At 31.9% G+C, this 23885-nt stretch overlaps 1 protein-coding gene across 1 annotated transcript in view; it reads left to right on the forward strand.

The window, feature by feature from the left end:
* Positions 1–23885, forward strand: part of LOC116772662 (uncharacterized) — a 138179-nt gene that overhangs the window by 107964 nt on the left and 6330 nt on the right. Inside the window, exons 9-23 of the mRNA XM_061522346.1 lie at positions 8406–8514; positions 8804–9026; positions 12793–12887; positions 15516–15749; positions 17304–17445; positions 18026–18177; positions 18754–18866; positions 19211–19371; positions 19448–19714; positions 19784–19992; positions 20134–20314; positions 20423–20563; positions 20795–21020; positions 21208–21398; positions 22497–22634. Of these exons, the coding sequence (XP_061378330.1) occupies positions 8406–8514; positions 8804–9026; positions 12793–12887; positions 15516–15749; positions 17304–17445; positions 18026–18177; positions 18754–18866; positions 19211–19371; positions 19448–19714; positions 19784–19992; positions 20134–20314; positions 20423–20563; positions 20795–21020; positions 21208–21398; positions 22497–22634 (2582 nt within the window). The remainder of the gene's footprint in view (positions 1–8405; positions 8515–8803; positions 9027–12792; positions 12888–15515; positions 15750–17303; positions 17446–18025; positions 18178–18753; positions 18867–19210; positions 19372–19447; positions 19715–19783; positions 19993–20133; positions 20315–20422; positions 20564–20794; positions 21021–21207; positions 21399–22496; positions 22635–23885) is intronic.

The following is a 23885-nucleotide window of genomic DNA, read 5'->3' on the forward strand; positions in this document are numbered from 1 at the left end:
CCACTTTCGGCGTCATATTTTTTATTATTTTACAAATTTCATTTAAATGGACGGTGTGTTGACATCTATATTTTATGTTTTATATTCATAATTTTGTTTTTGAATAAATTAAACGGTCGTTAGTTCGGCTTTGACAAAAAACCCTCGTTTAGAAATTTAAATAACATTATACGAAAGTCGAGAAAGCGTTACAAATTACTAAAGAAATAAAAAATGAATTTATTACATTAAAAAAAAAAGCTTTTCAGATACTTCATTATACATCGGACGTTAATATTACATTTCAAATAGCTTTCATGCTTTCTAAAGACACAAGAAACTTCTTATGTTAATATTAGTTAAACTTTTAGATATCGTTTTAAACTTTAAGCCTATCCAGATTAATGTTGATTATAAAAAAGAGAAAATATGTTTATTATGAAAAATAAATAAATTCATGACAACATTTTCGATTAAAAAACACTATTATCAGATAAACACAGTATAGGGGCGAGTGATTTAAATTAGTTCAGCAATAAGAACAACAAAATAATACGTTCTCTCCGACTTATAATATTTAATATTATATAATTTGTAAAACAAACAAAACTTTGACTTGAATAAGTATATTTAATCCTTTACTTCTCTCGGTTAGGCTAACGGCAGTGTTTTATATAAATTATTCTCCACGCGTAATAACTCCTACCATATTTGTGTTAAACCATAAGCGAGGATGGAAATCGTGTTAAACAAGTAAGATTCCGTTCACGTGGCACTAGCAACAACTATGTACTTCAAATAATACAGTACACACTTCCAATATTTCCAACAAACAATTGAAATGGGAACACGTAAAATAACAAGATGTATTTGTGAATGTTTCTAGAATTTTTATTCATATGTGTGAATTGAGAAGGAAGGATAAAAGAAAGGAACAAGTCACAGGAATATTAATTGCAGCGTGAGAATTATACTTCTGTTATATCATTTTAAGACATTGAACACCGGTCCCATAACAACCGTGTCATATATTAAGGTATTAGCACTGTTCGAGTATTAGCTAAAAAGAGTAAAATAAAAGTATTAGTAAACATATATATATGTATGTTTTTAACAGTAAAACAATGTGTAGCTTATATTTAAAATGAGATTCCAAAAAAAATATAGTATTTAAAATATTAAACTGTCTTCGAACAGTACATACATAGAACGTTAAAAACAACAATTTCAATATCGTAAGATAGCTTAATGAGAAAAGCAATTGAAAAGCGACATTCCAGAGGTCACAGTTTTGAATCTTAGTCATATAGAGATTTTTTTTATAAAAAGTAAGACAGACAGACGACGTGAAATATCAAATGTAGTTGAATAATATTTATTCAAACAACTTCAAGACTCTGTGAAGGTTTTATAGTTCCTGAACGAATTTCACCAGGAAACCTTGTCTTATAGTGTTGTGTAAAACTAAATAAAATCTTATGTTACACCTCAATAGGACTATAAAGGTGCATTCCTAAATAATGTCCGCTAGAAAATACATGTATCTATTAATTCTCAGCTCGTGTAAAATTTATTAATTATTTAAAGTAGAATCTTTTAAATAAAATACCTTTTGTGAAATAATCTCTTATTATAAATTTAAATATAAAAATACTAAGAGAGAACGTACAACGACAAACAACAAGATAAAAATAATCTTCTATACACACGTACAACAGGAACACAGATGACTGTGAAAAATGGCTGTCAATTTATATGATAGAAACACCAAAAAGGTTTTATAGTCATAGTAAAACTTTTCATAGTAAGGCTTTATGAAACAATTTAATAACAAAATAAAGTTAAATCTATTTTAAAAATCGAATTCTTAAAAAGTTATTTAACGACAAATGTTCAAAGTAAAAAGTTTACTAATTAAATTTTTTTAATAATGTTTAATATTACCAGGCCTATTAATTAGCATATATACGTATATATCATAGAATTTTTATTTTTGTTTTTTTTTTTTTATTTATTAAATAAAAATATCGTTTTATTACATCCACTAAAATTTATCGTAAAGCTTACATATGACTTATGCGATTTGAAAATTTTTCACGTAAGTAAAGTGTACTTATTGAGAAAAGGAAAGCGGAAAAATCCAAATGAAATAACCGCATTCTGTAGAACAGTGGATCTGACTTCTCTTTTTATATTTTTATAAGAAACTGACATCTGTTAAATATTTTAAAACCGGTAAATTTTCTTATGACGTAAAATTCTTTTAAAGTCTTAAAGATCGAAATAAGATCAGTACTTTTGAATCGCTGGGAAAACTTAAAGAATTTAACAGCCTGAAACATATTTATATTATCAAATTGTTTTTATATTTAAAAAACATATATTAAAATATAATATTATAATACCTTCACTTTTTACTTATGAAAAATAACAAAAATATTAAATTATATGAAAATTTTATTTAAAAAAAATCTCGTATTTTATTTGCAAAAGAGAGACTTTTATATATGTAAATATTATCATTTTAACTTGCCTTTAAATTAATAACTACAATCTTTAACCGTACTACGTCTTTCTAGAATCTCGTAGCATGACGTAGCACTACTACCAGATGTAATTTAGTTGGAATGCTACGGAGTGTTTGGTCTTATAATGTCGGGTAATTACCGAATGTTTGTGAAACATAGCCTTAGAAACGTGAAAAGGCTTACCCTAGATACCCCAAATGTCAACTCTCCTGAAATTCTCTCAAAATATGAAACACATAATTTATCAAAGAGAATAGTTTGTTCATATATTTATTGTTTTTTCGATAATTTATTTTGTGCTCAAAGCTATTTATTTGTTAATAAGTCAATTAAACCGGTAGGTATCGACAGATGTCACACTATCGCAGCATCCCGATCTCAATAAATCTGCTATGGAACTAATCCCGGAACCGTTCGCCTGTTATCTTGATAGCTTAGACGACTTTATTCCGGCTTCCATTTAATTTGTGATTTATTTAATGGAGTGTCATGAAGTATTGATTTTATTTTACTGACCGACGTATGAATGTACATGTGTGAATGTATGCATGCATGCATATGTTTATAAGTATGTAAACAACATTTGTAAGGATCTTTAATCAGTCTAAGAGAACCACGAAATAAGCTACTTATTCTGAACACTTTGTTTTTTCACCACCGGCACATTCATATATTTTTTAATTATTTAGGTCCATATCAGTTTCTTTATTTCTTGAAATATGTGCTGTAAATACTTTTATATACAAATAATATATATGAACAAGTAAAAAACGTACACCCGACAACGCCATCATCTACGACTTGATAAAAATAATCTGATATTACATTACTTGTAACATAAATTAATCATTGATAGATTTTAAAAACTTCGATTTACACAATTATTTCTTAAAAACAATACTCATATAAGATTTACTCAAAATAAAGGTCGAATTTATCAGTCGATCGCGATTAATAACACCGCTCATTGTCTCAAACAACTGGGAAATATATTACTCAGTAACAATGAGACTGATTGCTTCTGATGTTTATAAATGTTTCGATATTTAAAAAATACATAAAAATATTCTGATAGGGAAAAATAACAACCTCAGAGACAACTATAACTCACCCGAAATATATTAATATTTTATAAAGCATACATCGAACCTAATGTTTAGAAAAGAATTCGTATATATTTGGACAATCCCTATGATTTGTGACTTAACTCACGACCCATCCGATTTCTTTTGTATCCCCCATATTTAGTTACGATATACTTTTGGTCAGCGGATATATTTTTTTCTATATGAACAATTTTTTATTCTGTTTATATTATCTGCGATGCCGACAATAGCTTCGACTAGAGTGAGGTGAAAAAGCTTTGATGTATACATTCGAAACTTTATTATCATTTACATAAAAAAATCATTTTATACAAAGAAAACGTTATATTAAAGTATGTAATGAAAAAAATTACCCTCAGTATTTATAAGAATTTAGTAATTTTGCTCTTTCCTAGCCCTCGAAACTAAACGTCAGTGTAACAGAAAGGTTGAGAGGATTTAATTATAACTAATTATCTTCCACAAAAACACAATTTAATTACTTTGTGTGTTACAAATGAATTTTAAATTATTCATAAATTATAAACGATGAGGTTCGTAATTAATAATGCTTCTCTGTACGTTAATATAAAGTAAATCCTCAACTTGTATACAAAGTAGGAAATTATCATTTCATTAAAAGCAAATGAATAATATCGGTAGGTACTGTACTTGCTTGAGTTATGGACGTTCCTGTTAGGAGATAATTAGTAGATATTTTAAACCTACTGCTATGAAACTCTGCAAACGACTGAACGCGGTTTCATGTATTTCGTTTACATTTTTCCGACGTTTCGATTACTTTGCAACAACCGTGACCACTTTCATCTCGGCTGCCAGTAATTACGGTTACTGTAAAGCAATCGAAACGTCGCATCCGAAAAATGTTATATAAAAAAATGAAACCGAGTAGTTATATCCGAAAAAAATCAAATTTCGAATGTCTACTCGCAAAAATTTTAGATATCATTTATTTTTTTATAGTTTTTTTAGTATTCTCAGAAAAAAGAAATCTATTCGTGTAATAACAGTGATACGGGAATATTGTAAAGAGATAATATAACAGATAAAGTTATTCGAAAATTATAATCAAATGACATAGATTTAAAATTGGCTATTGGATATTCAAAATTGGCTTTGATTGGAGGGATAGCATCATTACATGTATATAATATTATTTAATTGTGTATTAAAATTACTTTCTTTTAATAAACAAAAATACATTTTCAGTACTTAACAAATAACTTTACTTGAACAATGATTACATGAGAGATACAATTGAATTTCTTCATGTTCACTAAATATTTGGTCTGAAAATCCTTTCCTAGTTCGTAACTTTGTTGATATATATAAATTTACACTTCCTATACAAGTTCGTACATAAACCAATCCGTGAAATTAAACTGACAACTTGGCTTCTTCACTTGGCAGGCATCTTGGCAAAATTTGGTGACTCGCCTTGAATGTATACTCCCAATAGTGTCCAGACATGGCATTTATTTAATAGTACCTATATTACACTCCCAATTTAAATAGCTCAATGACATTATTACACTAATTAGTCTTATCAACGACCTTAATAAAATTGATAATAATAATTTAAAATTATTATCTATAAATTTATGAGGAACTTTTAATATACAATGTGTTGAATTACTTGTTGTTTAAAATAAATATTAGAAGAATAATTAACTAACATTGTCTCTTCGTAGACGTCTCTAGCAATTACAACGATACAGGATACATCGCCCATTAGACGACAGGCGCATAGGACGCAGAGAGGAATAGATGCTGTTACGTCACCAGGATTGAGTGAAAAAGATTTTATCTGCAGAACGGAAGCTCTTTTAGAAAATTATTTTGCTGTCTCTTATGAGATCGTCCCAGATTTCTTTTTTAACTAAAAACTGGGTCTGGAAACGTTTACCGGCAACGTAACTTCTTACCCCTTTTAACCGATTCAACACAAAAGGATATACATACGACACTACTTACTTATTTGTGTATGTGTATAAATGAATGTCTGTAGTAACAGCAATGAAGTGTTGACACGATATTGTTATGGAAATGTTTGAAAATTTAATATTGCGTGACAAATATAAGTTATAAGCCAAATATTGATTTATGTTTTTATTGAAATTGATTTTCTAGATACTATTTTATTTGGTAATCAAAATTAAAGGGCTTCTAAAAACAAAGAATCCTATGAAGGACTAGCTTCTCCTAACAGCTTGTTCTGCTTCACTGAAACGCATTAATGAACTGTAATAATTTGTTATTTTTTCTAGAATGACTAACAAGGTATACCTTAATGAAATGTTAGACAAGGTATGAAGACGTCTGTCCATGAGATATAGACAAACGTCAATGCAAACATTCATACATACTAACATATTTTTAATATTTCTAAAGCTATAATAATAGAAATATATTCATAATGCGCTTAACATGGCCATAAAACAAAAGACAGACAACCTCACTATTCTATTCTGAAACGGTTACAAGTTAAAATAATGGTTCCAACGCGAAAGTCATTTATAACAGACGGGAGTTTATATGTTTGTAATCCGAATATCCTTCACCTCTCCAACTTCAACTCCTAGGAGACGCGTTGTAAATACTTTATAACATAGCAAGAATTCAAAACGCTAGACAAATTAATTCTAAGAAAGTAAATACAATTGTATAATCGTGGTGGCCTGGAGGTTGACGGATCGTCTCTCATACGTGAGGGCGAGGATTGGAAACCTGGCAAGTACCAATGTGAACTTTTCCGAGTCATATGTACTTTCTAAGAGCATATAGACACCACTGACAAACGGTGAAGGAAAATATAGTGAGGAAACCTGGACTTATAATTTCAAATTATAAGTTTGAAATCGCCAACCCGTCTTGAACAAGCGTGGTGATTAATGCCCTAACCTTCTCCTTATGAGAAGAGGCCTTTGCTCAGCGGTGGGTTCCGATAGGCTGATGATGATGATGATGACGACATACAATTGATATTAAAGTATATTTAGAACGGAACTTCTAATGTGGTTTAGAATCTAAATACAAACAATAAAAAAACCTCACATTTTCTCATGATAACAAAATCTATAGATGTTTTTGAAACTGAAGCCATCTCGAATTAAAATTATATAATATGTATAAATTGCACGCATCTTAGAAGTATGATGACACTTCCATACTACTTCGTTTATTATTTTTTTAAAGCTTTCATATCTACAGGTCGAATAAGAGCAGGGCTTATTTAGTTCCCAAAAGATTTTAAAAACTTTGACACTTCAAAAAAATTTGCTAATTTTATAACATAAACTATTTTAAGACAATTTTTTTGTTTCAAAATACTTTTCCTATTGGATATAGATCATAATTAACAATGATTTGTTGCGGTATAGTTAATTTACTGATTTTCTTGTTTGTCTACATAGAAATTTGTTTCTTATTGTAAGAAAAATTATACATTTTTTAAGTTATGAGATCTAAGACTTTCGCGAGTATTCATTTTAATGAAAGGGATATTTTCGGATTACTACGCGTGTTTTATTATTTTTAAAAACTATGTACTCCCGACGATGTGAATTCACATCTCGTCTGCCCGTGATCACGGTTGCGGCAAAGTCAACCGAAACAACAACAACAAAGCCAACCTAAACGTCGGGAGTATGTAGTTTTTTAAAAATAATAAAATACGCGTAGTAATCCGAAAATATTAGTTTCATTTATTTTTTAAAGTTATATAAATTCTTCGAGATTATATTAAATAATTAGGTAATAATTTCTTACCCGTACAAAACTAAATTTTACCCACACTTCGTATATCGAAATCTAAGTCGACAATCCCGGCACACGCAATTCTCCAAACCGTAGGGTTTAGAGCATTGCGTGTGCTGTAATTATTAAATAATTTGCGTGTTTGTAGGTTACTACAATGTAACAATTTTGTCAAAACCGACATTCAAGAACTGAAAGTATTTTTTTTAAGCCATTATCAGAAAATATTACACTTAAAGAGGATATATTTTTGTTATAGATAATATTCAATATATCTCTTATTTCTCCAATTAATTTTGTTTTATTAATCTACTTCAATTAAAACTTCACTTCACTTCAATAAACAAATGCTTCATCATAGCGAGTAATCGAAATATTCAATTATATTACACGCAAAAAGCAAATAAACCACCAGACTGTTTAATCATTAACTTCGACATTATATACAGATGAATAAAAATATATGGGTTATGAATAAAAACAAAATATCTTTTTTGTTTTTTAAATTTTTAAAAACAAGTTTTTATATCTCGCGTATTGATTAAAGAGGCTTTATGGAATAAATACGTCCATACATTCAATGTTTAAGCTTTAAATAAATACATATATGAATACATCAATATTAACATTAAAAACGTAATTCTTAACATATGTACACACATAAACCGACGGTAACAATCAAAGATGGTAACAGTATATTTTTTCACTTATTATTCCGTCAAAATGGAAAGATTTACTCGTCACGTTTATATATAAGCATCACCACTGTGTGAAGCGAGCCTTACTTATTGAAGCATCACTTAAAACATAATGACGTTTTAATGAGTTCTCCGCCAAAATTAACAAACAGTCGATCGATACGACTGATATATTGTAACACTAAATACGAAACATATATAAGGCCTTATAATGTTCAATTTCGTTGGCTTTTCACTTTATAATTATATATTGTTGTAAATAATGACTATTTTAATGAATATGAAATAAATTACATATAAAAATATATTAAAATCTTATTTTATTTGGTATATTGCAGTTGCAGTTACGACTTTCTGGATATAATAGAGTCCGGCCTGGAAAATATCACAGAATACGGTCCAGTGGAATGGATACCCCATGATCATCACTTTGGCTCCGAAAATGAGGTAAAAATAAATAATATAACGATTCACTTCTCGTAATCAAAGAAATTTTAATGAAAAAATTTCACTTGTAGCGTTACCACGTTACAAGTGAAATGATCTCTCTGAAGCTACGCAAAAGAACGACTGAATTAACTATCTTTAATTGCAGCAACAAAGCTATTTTGCTTGTATAACGTTCTTGACGTTACGAATATATATCCGTCAAAGGACGTATCTTCCAATCTTTTAATTTTTTTAAATATAGTCTGGTTCGTACATAAGGCACCCAAAAAAGGTTTATTTCAAACAGGTTTGGGAGGAATTAGAAACTCTTTTACCGGAATCGGATGCGGTGAGTGCGGGCTGGTCACGAGACACTCACAGCACACGAGCGAGGCGCCTCTGCGGCGATTGGAGCGGGAAGCTTAAGCTGCTGCGCTACCAGTCTCGTGGCCACACACTGCGGCTTCGATTTAAATCGGACCACTCTAGACACTTTGCGGGCTATCGAGCGAAAGTAACTCTGACTGACAGTGAGTAAGCCTCAGGCTATATAAATTCAGTGGCCGTAAACAGTTTGTTCGAACAGTATTTCAACCGTTGCCCAATTCGCAAACCATGTTTTATAACTCTACACACACTTTGTTACTAAAAATAGTTTACTTATTCTCTAGTGTTTCTATTGATGCCTAGCAAACGTCGCAGACTGGAGCTAGTCTTAAATGAAGATGAATGTTACATAACAGCACTCCAGCCAGTCATTACGTCATTAGAAAGACTTCAACAGAATTCAAAAACGTTGTCGACCGCACTTTTCATAATTACTAACTCTATACAACGGCGGGCTTTATGTAACATCAACCGTCTTCCATATGAATTGGGAGCAGATTTATATAGAAAATAAAACAAGTTTTCGCTTATTGTAGTCAAAGAGGTTTTGTTAAATATTACAAAGACTGAAAACATATTATGTCTTTAGTGAATTTAAGAATATATAATAGGTATAAGATGCAAGGGTCAGAATTGTAATGGGCACTGAAGTTGAATTGCCATAAAATTTTAAACAACTTCCTTCGCAGAAACATGCAGTAAGCTTAACGCAATTTTCAGCAACCTTCAGCAACTTATTTAAGGTTCAATATCGTTACCCTTCCAGCGTAATTCAGTTAAATTTGGTCCAAATAAAAATTCACATGGAAAATATGAAATGCAACATTATAATTGAGATGCAAATCCATCCGGCTAATTCATTTTCTATTCAATTATATTACTTTCTACTGGCTCACAATTACTTTACTATAAACATATTATTAGAGGGTTATTTGCTCCACACATAGACTTAGACCCCACTCCTTCTTCTGTCCTCAATCTGGAGACACGTCACTATTCATTTCATATCAAATAATCAAAGAACATTGTTTTTCAATTCCAACTTCGGACTTCTGTTGCCGCCTTAGTTTTGAATGGTGCTGCATACAACGAGTGCGGAAATACATCTACTTCCCACACGAACAACTCGCAACTTTGTTGCTATTCAATAGAATTCTAAATCGCTTGTCCCACAACTTGCCAAGTTCTGTTACACGTGCAACTTTCCTCCTACCACCAATTGCCAATGCTCACAGCGGATGTTTTATATTTAACGGAATAGAGTTCATTTTCGGTTGTTTTTGCAGCAAAAATCTTTTATGGAATAAACTCGTAGCTTCGCGCTAATGAACTAAATTGGCTTACATTTCACATAATTTTTAATGGGCAATCAGCTTTATTGTTTACGCAAGGTTAGCTTTCATTTTTAGCTGTAACTGTTATTGTAACTTTACAAATGAATACTTCAAAAACTATTCAATTTGAATATTACGCCAAGAGCTAAGTCGTTACCATTTAACTACATAATTGAATTATGAATTAAGTAGAAGTGCTTTTGACATCGAATTAATGAATCAGATGGAGTGTCTAGACGGTGTGAAATTTAGGCAATTTATTATCAGAATTGCAATTACATTATCATTCCTATCGATTTCGTTTCGATAAATAGCATTGTATTTCCATAGCTACATCTTATAGCTCGTAAATTTGTCGTAATTTTTTTATATTACCAATTAGGCTTGTTTTAAAAATTATGTAAACCATCGCTGATAATAAAGTAAGCTGCGTCTGTACAATTTCATTCGATAGCAAAAAACTTCGTTAACTCGTTCCATTCACTCGTTCAACAGTAGAAAGAATTTTCAGCACGAATTTCAACGTACGCTCCAATTTAAGTTTAAAAGAGCTACATCCAATATTAAACAACATAAGGTATGAACGAGTATTGAATAGGTTCTCTTCTCCTAATATTAGCGTGCTACAATACAAAATGTTTTGAACACTGCGACTCGCAAAATAAGTTACAGTTCTTTATTGCATTATACTTCTAATAAAGAGTTAAGTATGTGGGTAAGTTAGTAAGGATACACTAACACGTAAGCATACGCTTACACATTTTAATTTCATAGTTATCCTATTGACTATAACACAAATAAGTATTTCTTATATTAAAATATGAAAGTATAGTTTTTCCTAAGTAGAACATATATATTTTTAATCTTTTGGTAATTCTCAAGCATTGGAAGTACATATCCTATGATATAAGAAAATATTATCTTCATACAAAAAAATATTGAAAATTTTCAATTCCTGTATATCAAATGCTATTCAATATCGCGAAATACCTTGAAAAATAGGAAATTATTACACCTGGATTATACGTCTGTCATATCAGTGTGCCAAGTTTATTCTTAAAATATAAGGCACATGGGTGGTGTACGAGCAACAACATATTTTAACAAACTACGTTTAGACGATAAATTTTGAGCATAACGTAATATGCTGATACGCTATACCTATTTAACTAAACTTTGTAGCTTGACTGACACATAATTTAATTATTTTTTTAAAGCGACAACAAACTACTACATTTTTTAATCGAGATTGTCACGTGATTAAGAAAAATATTCTCAATGATCTAAATCGTATATATATGAATAGCATTATTCCGCTCTTTGAAAACATTGTAACATGTGTCAGGATCTGCTATTGATATGGAGTCGAGATGATCCACTGCAATATTTTTTTATATTCTAAAAATATTTTCAACGTCTCATATGAATTCAAATTAGATTTTATTATGTTAAAGGGACTTATAAACTTTTGATTTTATGTGTCCTTCTAAAATATATTTATACAAAGAGCCTTAACTACCGTAGTTCATATAGAATCTTAATCCATCTTATTGTTTGATGTAAAATAAGAGATAGATAGCATAAAATAGATCGGTTCTATCACTATTTGTGAAAACATTAACAATTACACATTAAAATATAAGTTACCTTAATTACTTGAACTAATTTATATAATTTTATTTGACATAAAATAATCTTCAAACAATTACTCTCGGTCCATTAAACGTGGTCCGACTGTCATTTATAATGTACAACGCTTCAAGACTCAAAGCCCGAGACATACCTTACAGATAGATAATACTATGACAAGTATTATGAAAATACCAAATTACTTAAGATTCGACCTTAAATTCATTCATGGTTATATATGAATAGATTTTTTTTTAGTATTGTAAGGTTTCCTATAAAAAATATTTTATCTCGAACTTATCTGTCAGACTGCCGTGTGTCTTCATTGTGTAACAACTTCTATTCTCTCTCTAATACAACTTCTTAGTAATATCCCACTAACTGAAAGCATTTTTTCATTTAAAATAAAAATCATATACTATATTCCAACTTTACATTCGCGCTAGCGAGAATTGAAAATACCTTCTCATTCGGAAAACTAATCATGGCGGCATTCAGTCTATGATGGCAATAATATTTATGTAACATTGAAAAGCATCTCATATTTTCTGTTCGTTTCCGTTCTAAACGTTGCTTATATTGGAATTATATTTTATAAGTCAATATAGTTTTGCTCCGTTTCAAGGAAACATTTATGTTAGGACAACTTGTAAATATTGCTTCCATTAAACTTAAAAGTTTGTCTATATCTAGTACATAAAAAAAACTGTTTCGTTTTCTTCATATTTGTACTGAGTAGATTTGATTTTTTTATCTGGGATGCTTATTTTTTAGTATTATTACATATCGGATACTAGTTCACTATTAACTTTATTCCACAATCGACAAAGGACAACATTGTTCCCTTTAAAATATGTTATCTATCTGTCATGAATGTCAAAAATTTGTGTTCTGAAAAAAAACAGTTAAACGTCAACTAATCATATCATTATATTTTCATTAACAGCACAGTCGTGTATGGACGTGAAACAGGTACTGTTCAACGGTTACTGCTACCTTTTCTCCGGCTACCCACAGGCTTCTTGGTCAACCGCGAAACAGGTAAATCTATAAAAATAATAAACATAACACTATCATTTAAATATAGATTCAAAATTCTTACATTAGACAGCATTAGTAAAATGAAGTGACCGTAGGAACTCTGATATATTAAATATCTAGTTACATTAAGCCAGACGCCGGAGTCATTAAAAACCACTGATGTGGTAACTGGCGTTGTTCCCAAGTCTATATTCTATATAATTAAACAATACTCTCCAAGGTGGCCGTCTGTCTGATAATTAAGACAATCAAACACTGTTATCATAAGAAAAAGACCCTCCCGAGTTCGTATTAAGATTTAAATATTACATTAATATTAAGTTCAATCTATAAAAGGTGGTTTAAGTGATCGGTCTCCAATTAAATATCCATTATATATGAAACAATTCTATATTTAAAAAACACCTGGCCGTTACAGAACTCGACTATATTTTATACAATAAAAACTACATTACAATGTGTATTTTAAAATGAATAACTCGTACAGTTGGCAGTGAGAACGTTACCGACCGCTAATGGCTGAAAGCACTTCATGCCCGAAATAAAGATACATGTGAAGACCCGTCGCATTCATGAGCTTTTAAACAGTTTTACAGTCTTAAAACGTACCAACACTTACATCTGCCTCTGCATTAATTCTCTTTTAAAATTTCACACAGTAATAATATCTCGATCTGCAATTTACAAATACATGTATGTGTATTCGACTGTCTTTTATTAAAAATTAAATATCCGCTGCAGAATATGACACACGTATTAACTATATTTTTATTATTTTTGTACGATTCAATGGAGAGCGAATATCAATCATAAAGTATCTATTGATTGACTTTAGATTACATCGGATCGTATTTGAGTACAGACATTTTAATAATGGATAAACAGGCGCCTCGTAGCGTTGTTTATTGAAAAACATTAATTCATATACTTTTTGTTATCTTCTTTAAAATAAAAATGTTTCTAAGAAAACTATATTAACCTGAAGATCTTATTGCCTTTTCTATGGAAGTGCCATGTCACTTTCAAACTTAAGTCTAATAATTTTAATGTAACACTCCACTCCCGTTTAAATCCTTGCCTCGATGAGACTACAAAGTCAAAGTTGATCATATCGTGACATTAATTTTAAAAAATCGACATATTTAATTGAATATTTCACCAACGACAGGCTAGACGGTATATGCGTTTATGGTAAGGGTCTATTTGTTTGTATGTATATTGTATATTACAATTCATCTTACAAACCGTCTGACCAATACGGGTTGGTTCTTTCAGACTTTGACATAATCTTTACAAAGTTGCTTTAATTTCACGGAAGAGAGAGTAACGTTACTTCCTTGTTGGGCATGAGTTTTTCATATGGACTCAATTTAATGTCACTTTAAGATTCATTCAGAGTTATTTTTTTCGCTTAAAACAGCAAACAGCAACCTTATAACAAAAAATCTTGATAGAGTATTTAAATGCTGTTATTGGCCATTTATGACGCAGGACGTAAGTGTCACTCGCGCGTCTGACACGAGATAGTGCTTTAAGTAGCGTAAAAGTGTAGTGTGCGTCTTAAAAATATCAAAATTTTTACGTCACATCTGACATTTAAAAGTAAACTGAAGCATAAAAGATTTATAGGACTGGAAAACTGTTTTCATTTTAAATTCATAAGCGCAGTGAAGATCTTAAATATTTCCACTCAGCTAATTATATTCAACAAGATTTTAACGAACGATTTAATTTGATTTTCACCGTCGATGATCGCGATATTCATAATAATTAGAGCTGCAAAGTTTTCTCTTTTAAGTCCCTCCCAGGTCGCATCAACCGACAAGTAGTCCAGGAGACAGCAACGGATGAAAAAGAAAACTAAAATAGGAATTTTAATAATACATGTTCAAAAGATTAAAAAAAAATAAGTTTGTGGTTTAAAAAAACATATTAGAAGCAGGAAAAATGGCAAGTCATAAGAAAAATTTTCATATTGATTTATTTTAATTATTGTTATATATATATATATATTAATATACTTATATTTTCATTCCTAGCTATTATTCTACGTGAGTTCTTTTAAAGAAATGTTTATCAGCTCCCGATCTAAACTTCCTCCCAAGTCGACGTAGAATCTAACGATCCAAAAAATCTTTCTTACTCCATTTAACAGATGAGTTTGGATAATTTTTAATATTTCTTCTCGTTTGTCGTAACTTGACTTTGATGTAAGACTCTGGAACATTCAAGTAAATAAATTCAATTTACATCTTATCACTCTATTAAGTATTAGCAGAATTTTTTGCGGATTGAACCGTCTTTTTAATATGTGCATAATAAAGTCACTGTGACTTCATTTAACTGGACTTCCTAAAAGTTTATATAATTTTAATCTATGGAGGATTTTATAAAAGTACTTAGTTGCATTATTTCCAAACAAAAAGCTTCATTTAGAATAAATAAGTAAAACAATAATTTACGAGTAAATATATAGCAAATAATTTAAATATTTTGTTAAACCTTATGTGACTTGATAAAAACCCTGAAATAGGTTTAATTCTAACAAACATTTCGGCATATTTTTTTAATTATACCAAAAAAAGAATCATTAGAAGAATTTTGCTTATAAATTTGTTTTCTTTGTAGGTTTGTGAAGGTCTCAACATGCATCTGTCTTCGATACATACAGCGGAAGAGGAGCGCTTTATAGTGACCGGTATCAGACAATCCAGCGATTACAGCGCTGGATCTGTATACTGGCTCGGTTCCCGTCTAGACGATAATGCAATAAGTTGGATCGATGGAAGCACTTTAGATTACCAAGCCTGGCCTCCTTATAATGACACCGAGGAAGTCGAAGACAGCTGTTTAGGTGTTCAGGTGAGATAACGACAGGATTTAACGGATTTTACTGTTGGTGACTATCTGAGTATGTTTGTATGTGGTTGATGACATGTATAATAATGGTCAGAAGTAAATAAAACACACAGAGTTTATAAAATTTAAAAATATTTTTTTTGTATTTAGCGACTTAACGGTTTTCTTCATTAGATAATACAGCAGGACAAAAGTTATATAACTAATCATTTGCATTTTATTTCATCGCAATCTGTTAACAACGAGTCTTGTTCAGGACGTATTTAAGCAAAATAGTCACGTCCTTAGTGGCGTTAGACTACTCGGTAACATGAGATAAACAAATTAATGACCGACATCACACTACATTACTTGGGTACATCTTCTAGACTACAGAAAAGGTTTTATATTTACATTAAATTAGTAAGATATTCCTTATTTATGAATATTCATTGTATGGCAGAAGAAAAATACAGACCTAAAATTCATAAATAAAGATCATCGTGATTCGTTCATTTAAATCAAAACAAACTAAAATAGAATTTTTTTTATTGTTACTTTTAAAGTCATCCATATAAATTCATATTGTGTAATATATGTAACAAGATAATTTATACAGAAACGGAAATCTTAACTATGGAGATCATGTCTTAGAACTCACCTTAATTAGGGAAAATGAAAAAGACACAGAGAAGACACGGAAAAAATGACCTTTAGCAGTCACAGTATATACATCTACTCAAGTTATTACTTTATCTTATTTGGACCAGTCCTAACAGTGTTAATAACAGTAAAGAAACAGGATTGAAATATTCAACAACTCTCATGACTAAAGAAGTTAAATACTGATGCTTCTAAAAAATTTTGAAGAAAGAAAAAATAGGTTCTAAATAAACATAAAACTGTTCAGAATAATGAAAGACGTTTTATAGGTTCTTATATAGGCTGTCCCAAAATTAACGCAAGATTGCGTTATATTATATATAGATAATTTTGATTAAAGATAATCTTGCGTTAATTTTGGGACACCCAATATATAAATTTGCCCATATAAGCTTAAACCAATTTTGGAGTAACCAAGCAGAAATTATTAAGAGTGATATTTCTTTTTTACTACTTCCTCTTTATTGATACTTCTTCTTCTATTTTAGGAAAAGTTTAAAAATTTGCTTAATACCCTCAAGTACGGCATGTAGTCTTCGTATATAGAACATGGGAGACAAGTGTTGGTACATTTTATTTCCTGATTCTCGCTTAATAGTTCAAAAGTAATGACATCCAACTTCATAGCTCAATTGAAACCGCGTCATATTAAAAGTCTGTAGAAAATCGTAAAATATTCCCTGTCTATGGTGTTCTCAACGTGTGATCCACCTCTGAGTTATTATGTATTTCATTTCTTTAACGAAATTGAGACGTTTCAAGTCCATTAAATAAAATTACAATAAGTAAAGACTCAATTATAATCAAATTCTCAATTAAATTAAATTACCTGACTAGGAATTCCTCAGATCAATATAAAATTGGCATTTGGTTCACAATTTATCATTTCGAAAACACTGATTTACATGTCCTCAGTGGAAAACCTCTCCAGTACCCTCACAGCCATCGGGACTGTACTGGACTCCATACAAGTGCTCGGCCACTGGTGGCTACGTGTGCAGGAGACGCCTCACATCAGAGCACGTCCTCAGAAATACTACCGTCGAGGGCACTTCGGGTAAGTAGGAAACACCGCTAACAGTGCTTTAGCTGAGTTGGAGTAACCTCAATACAAGTGCACACTGACATACGTGTGCTGGCTTCATCACAGTTATAAGCACTTGGTAAAACTGGTTAAGTCATGGGCAAGCTTAAAACGCTTTTAATTGAGTGAGGGAAACTCAAATAATCTTGAGATTGTTTCATACTTAAAACTTTACCCGTCACAATTACCTCAAAAGCATAATAAATTACATGAAAGGTTTTCCGCAGATAAAATTCAGAAAAGTTCTCTACTTTGTGACATCTGATTTAAATAATTTATGTGCTTGTTGGAATTGAAAATTACACACATACATGTTTTTGCGAAAATTTCTTTGCTATGCGATTTTTAAGAGTTCTTTTTTAATCTAAATACCATAAAGGATATTTGTATTAAAAATACAGGTACATAGTTATAGTTTTGTACAAATCTCTGAATAAAAAAAGTTTTTTCAATTTATTTATATACATAAAAACATCTTATACTATTGCTTACGTAATATCAGTGACATCGAGGAACATGTGTGTATATTTAACAACTTTAAACATCTATGCAGGTACATTAAGGAGTCCTAACTATCCCGGTCTGTATGACAACGATCTGGATTATTGGGTTCATGTCAGAAGTGCCCCGGACACACGCCTAGTATTCGTTTTCGCTTCCATCAACTTGGAATATCAAAACGACTGCCTTTATGACTTTATAGAGGTGCGTATTTTGATAGACTCAGAACCTTATTTCAAGTGCGACGATGCTCTGAAACGCGTAAAAAGGTGAACGGGTATCAAAAAGACGATTTAAAATATCTGCTTTTTTTATGTGGACTTATTCTAAGGGGATTTTCAGAAAGGAATGTATTAAATAGACTTTTTATTTCTTTAACCTTAGCGTGAATATCAAAATTAACTAGAAAGGTAACTTAAGTTAACGGCTTACATACATTTATTTAGTTTATTAGTTCTCATACAAAACAGTTCAGTTTCTGTACCAAGTTTGTTTCGCACGGAATATCCACCGTTTCTTATTCAATAGCCTGCATTAATACTATAATGTGTACCCATACAAAAAACTATTGACTTTGCCGTATTTAGAGTGACAACGCCAACTTATACTAAGCGTACTGGTTGGTAACGTATTAATAACATTAAGATAACATTTTATGTGTGTTCATACTGACACTAGAAGTGTCTCTTACTTGATAATAATTCTAATATTATTGCTTTGATATGCTAAAGTTTTATTTTGAGGAATGTTAAAGTTCATTTTTATTGTCTCGTTCTAAAGTTACGAGATCGTAAAGTCAGTTCGAAGTCATCGAGATACTGCGGTTCGGTCGGAGAGACGAGATGGGTCGCCGCCACCAACGAAGCGATACTTCACTTTCATTCTGACTATAAGTATGTTTAGCAATTAAATATTCTATAAACTTTTAATCTTAACAATTCTTTTCTCAGATTTTTTTTATAAATAAGATAAGTTTCTTTGTTTTGCCTCTACATATTTGTTACGTAAAATAACGTATATAAAATTATCTTAATTTCGACAAATTGTTCTGAAAATATGTTATTAAGTGTTCGTGTAAATTGTGATATAAAATAAAGTTCTCACTATCGAATCTTACAGTAATGAAACCTCAGTCAAATCATATGAAATAATCTCTACATAAAAAATAATTTATACATACATATTATATTAAAAATCCGTAATGGGATCGGACATTAACAGAACCTCTCTTCAACAGTACCCAGGGAGCAGGTTTCTCAGTGAACTGGTGGGCGGTCGAGCTGGCGGGATGCCCATCTCAGACGTTCACGTCCAAGGAAGGAATCATTCACAGTCCTAATTACCCCCACTTTTTACTACCAGATATGGATTGTACAATCGACATATTTGCTCCAGCGGGTAAGATTGTAATTTTCAACAAAATGTTAAATTATTATTATTTTAAAACATACCTATATTCTTTTTCATGTTACAGGAAAAAGGGTGTACTTAAATATTAGTTTTTTTGATTTCGGGTATGGACAATTCGAGAACGGAATTCCGAACAACGTGTCGGATGTCATATCCGAAGACAATTATTTAGAAATTCAAGTCGACTCTCAAAGTCGACCTATAAGACCATTCCAAAATTCAAAAATTTTAACAAACGGACTGTTCGTGTCACAATCTGAAATCATGAGAATACGACTGAAAACTGGGGAGAACGTTACCGGGATCGGATTTCTTGCTCATTTCAAGACTGGTAAAAAAAACTTTTAAAATTAATTTTGTAATTAAAGTACTTCCCCTAATAAACCAATCTTTTGTTCAGTGTGGCATTTAAATGCTTCCATCACGATCAGTTTATCGAACGCCGGTCGTCTGGCTTCTATAAACTATCCAGAGATGGGTCCGTCCCGGAGTACGCTCCGCATGCGACTGGTGGCTCCTCACGGGCACACGCTCGCAGTAGCGTTCAGTTCCACTGCCCTTGTACCAGCTGGTGAATACCCGTGTGGAAGGGAGGCAGGCTGGATCGAGGTGGGATTTTATTGTGTTGGTTAATAATAAAATGCTGAAGATTAAACGTTGCTTCTGTTAAATTTTACTTAATGTTTCTGAAAAACCTAGTAGTTGAAATAAATAAGTCTTAAAATATCCATATAAATTATTTTGCACCAGGTGGTTGATAGTTACACGGACAATAATGGCACACAATGGACTCTTTGCGAGGCGAACCTTCGAAAAAGAGCCGTCGAGAGTGCTCCACTTGTCATCACCTCATATTTGCACTCATTGATAGTGACGCATCACTCTGGTGAAGAACCTATGGGACTAGACGTAGCTGTAGTAGTAAATATTGGTGAGTAAATAAACTTATCTCAAAAATAAATATAAATTCAATGTTGTGAAATGTTTTTTAATGACGAATTTAAAGAAAATTATTAGAAAATAGTTAAAATAATTTCAGATACAGAATATCACAATAAGGTTCTCCTACTACCGGATGAAACTAATTTAGAGTCCTGTTACCCGAACCCGTGTCTGCACGGTGGACAATGCGCTTTTGAGGATTCCAGAAACATGTGTCAATGCTCAGGATATTATACAGGTAATTCACGAATTTAACATGCAAAAGGTGCTTTCTTTATAACGATGACGAGAATCATATCTTTAAAAGCTCATCTCTGATCTTTAACTTTTTATTTCTGTATACAATAAAAAATATAATGTTTAATCCAAACAAAGCACGTAACTTACCTTAAACTAAGCCTATGATTCTTTAAATGACAATGAAATGTTACACAGAACAACCACTTCATCCCTAAACGTTCTTATCCAGGTGTTTTCTGTCTCCTGACGGCATGCGAGCGATCCCCCTGTGTGAACGGTAACTGTTCGCTGGCGGCGGACGGTGCGCTGTGTGCCTGTGCTCGTGGCTGGAGAGGCCGGCGCTGTGCCGAGCGAGTGAGACCTTGCGCAGCGCGGCCCTGCAACCACCGGGGGGCTTGCGTTGAAAGGGACGCCGGCTTCTTGTGTCAATGTAACCCTTCATGGAAAGGAAAAAGGTACGTTTGGTAATTGAAACCTTTGAGGTCTTGTCTAAGTAAAAATTCTAACCACACATTGATAAACCAAATTCTTCGACACGAAGTATTACTTTTTTTGGAAACTTTTTTAACTGAAATCAAATAATGCCTGTTCGGAACAAATTCTGTATATCATTAAAAGTGTGTTATACCCAAAAATTTTCAGATGTGAAATACCTAATCCTACGCCAAATATCGTAGGTTTGGGTACAAGAATGATGCAAGAACCATTTTGGCTTGGTTTATTCGCTGTTTTCGTCGTCCTCGGTTTTATTGGCCTAATTTGGTGTGGAAAAAGACACTTCCCTGAAAAAATAGAAAAACTCCTAGCTGAAGAAGCCGACAGATGCGCGAGACGTGAGTTTGCTTATATATTCTTCATTACTATATTGGAGGACAAATCTTTAGGCTAACACGGAAAGAAATCAGAATTTTACATTGGAATTATATATTTAACACAATGTACCAGCTTTCACAGTTGAATCACTGGTCACATATTTTCACATATTTTATGAATACAGTCACCGTTCATTCAAGCTTTTTCTATGTCTATGAAATCATTACCGCTGTTTCGTTTCTTACTGCACCGTCTCAAATGGTAAGGACACATTTACAATTTATTTCTTCTATTTCTTATTTCTTTCTGTTATGAAACGGTATCAGAAACTGTATTATGAAATAATTTTTGGACTAAGCTAACTACGAAAATGTTGTTTTGCTACAATAAATATTTGATATATATATTAATATTTACGTTTCTGGTATCACAGACGAAACACAATTCTTTCAACCTTGCTATTTTAATTATACTATGCGGGATTAACACTTTATGCAATTTATCAAATATGAAAAGAAAAGCAAGCTATAGCACAATAAGAAGAGGACTTGATTAAAAACATTTTTTTATTTCATTGTTAATGATAATCTCAATATTAAATCTAATAAGCAAAAACCATCCTTAATAAATATTTGTGTAATTTCCATGCTTTGTATAGATTTCCATTCTATACGGGCTAATTGTGTGCCATCAAATATAAAATTGAGAATTCCCAAGCCCGTAGGTCCATGAGATTGTGTTTCCAAAACGCATTTTGGTGTGTAGATTACTGTATGTTGTTATCAATGTTTAATGGTAAAATCTCAACAGCCATTGGTATTCTTGTCCCTAGAATAGATGTTATAAATATCCGTAATCTTTCCTTGACATACATTGTTTTATTTGGACCATCCAAACCGAGAAATCGCTTTATGAGCATTGCTGTATAAGCAACCCATAAGTGGCAGTTTTATACATAATAATGTGAATCAAATTGGTGGTTGTCCGTCGACAACGCTAGCGGCGCGCGGCGGGAAGTACGCCGCGGTGCCGCAGACCGAGGCTAGTGACGGCGCGTTTGTCCACAGCGAGGACAATGGGCGCGGGCGGGGGAGGGGGAGGGGGAGGAAGTGCGGGAGGGGTGGCGGGTCCAGGGCCGGGGCCGGAGGCGCGCACACTGCTCACGCGGCTGGGTATCCGCAAGCCATCGATGACGGGGGCTCACCCGCGCGCGCGCACCTTTAGTTTGGACGATCTGTTAAAGCCGCCACACGGACGTAAGGAGTGGAGCGTGGGCCGTGCACTCCGCAATCATTCATCACATTCTCATTTTAAAACCATCACTGTTACACATTCTTGTCGGTTCTTTATTTTTTGTATTGTCCTTTTTATATAATTTTTGTTCTTGTGAATCTAAGTTTTGTTGTGGCTAATCAACGAGAACTGGCTTAGATCGCAAATTTATTACGAATACGTATATATTTGCATGTCTTCTGTATTTATATTTCTGTATTACTAAACTTGATATTTTATCAATGAGTAAATTATTACGATCAAACTGTTTTACGATCTGAAATTAAATGATATATCTTATTAGTATTATATTCATGTGTAAAAAATGTCAAAATCGTTTCTCAGTCATGAAGTTCATTCATTTGAAGCGCACCAGCTATATACCGTTGCGGAGGGCGCGATGTTAACTGTTCTTGGATGTAACCTGGTGTGGAATGCTATCCTAACCGTCTTGCCACCGACTCTATGTTGTATGCACCCTAAACCACTTAGCAACTCTTCAGTAGACGCTCCTTCCTTCGTTAGCACCTTACTAGATCGTCCAAATTATTTCACCAGATTATAAATCATCAGCGATATATCTTTATACTCTATACTCATAAGAGTTCTTTAATCACACACACTCGTTCATATTAGCAGTTTCAAAACTGAATCTGAAGATATGTAATCTGGTATTAAATACTAATTAGATGTCGCTTAGCATGTTCTGGACATCGTTCTGTGCACTACTTTTAACAACTCTTTCTTTTAAACTTTGTTATTTTATAATTATTGGAACCGTTTCAATGCTTTGATGACCGCCCATAACTATGTCCTTAAAAATTGTATAGTTTTTGCAATGCAGTCGGTATGAAGCTGAAGTACTTTCAATTTTTTTTTCTCGCATCTATTAAAAAACTATACACTTTGTAGATGACTCACCAACATATTTTTTATTTTTTTTTTAATATAAATATTAGATTGCATTTTGACACTTAACAAGATGAACACAAATTAAAATTGGCACGAAAAATACATTTAATAAATATTTTAAGCACCAGTATCCTAAAGAATTGGCTTCCATTAGTTGCACTTACTTCTTTTTAAACTTTAAAGCATGTTAGTAATTTTACATAATATTTGCAACTGAATACCTCTTGACGATAGGTACTGATTTTATTAATATTTATTTATCATGAACATTGTATGTAGTACTATTAATGTTTTTAAAGAATGTATTTCATCGATGCCATTTT

Source organism: Danaus plexippus, chromosome 12 (assembly GCF_018135715.1).
Source record: "Danaus plexippus chromosome 12, MEX_DaPlex, whole genome shotgun sequence".
Taxonomy (NCBI): Eukaryota; Metazoa; Arthropoda; class Insecta; order Lepidoptera; family Nymphalidae; genus Danaus; species Danaus plexippus.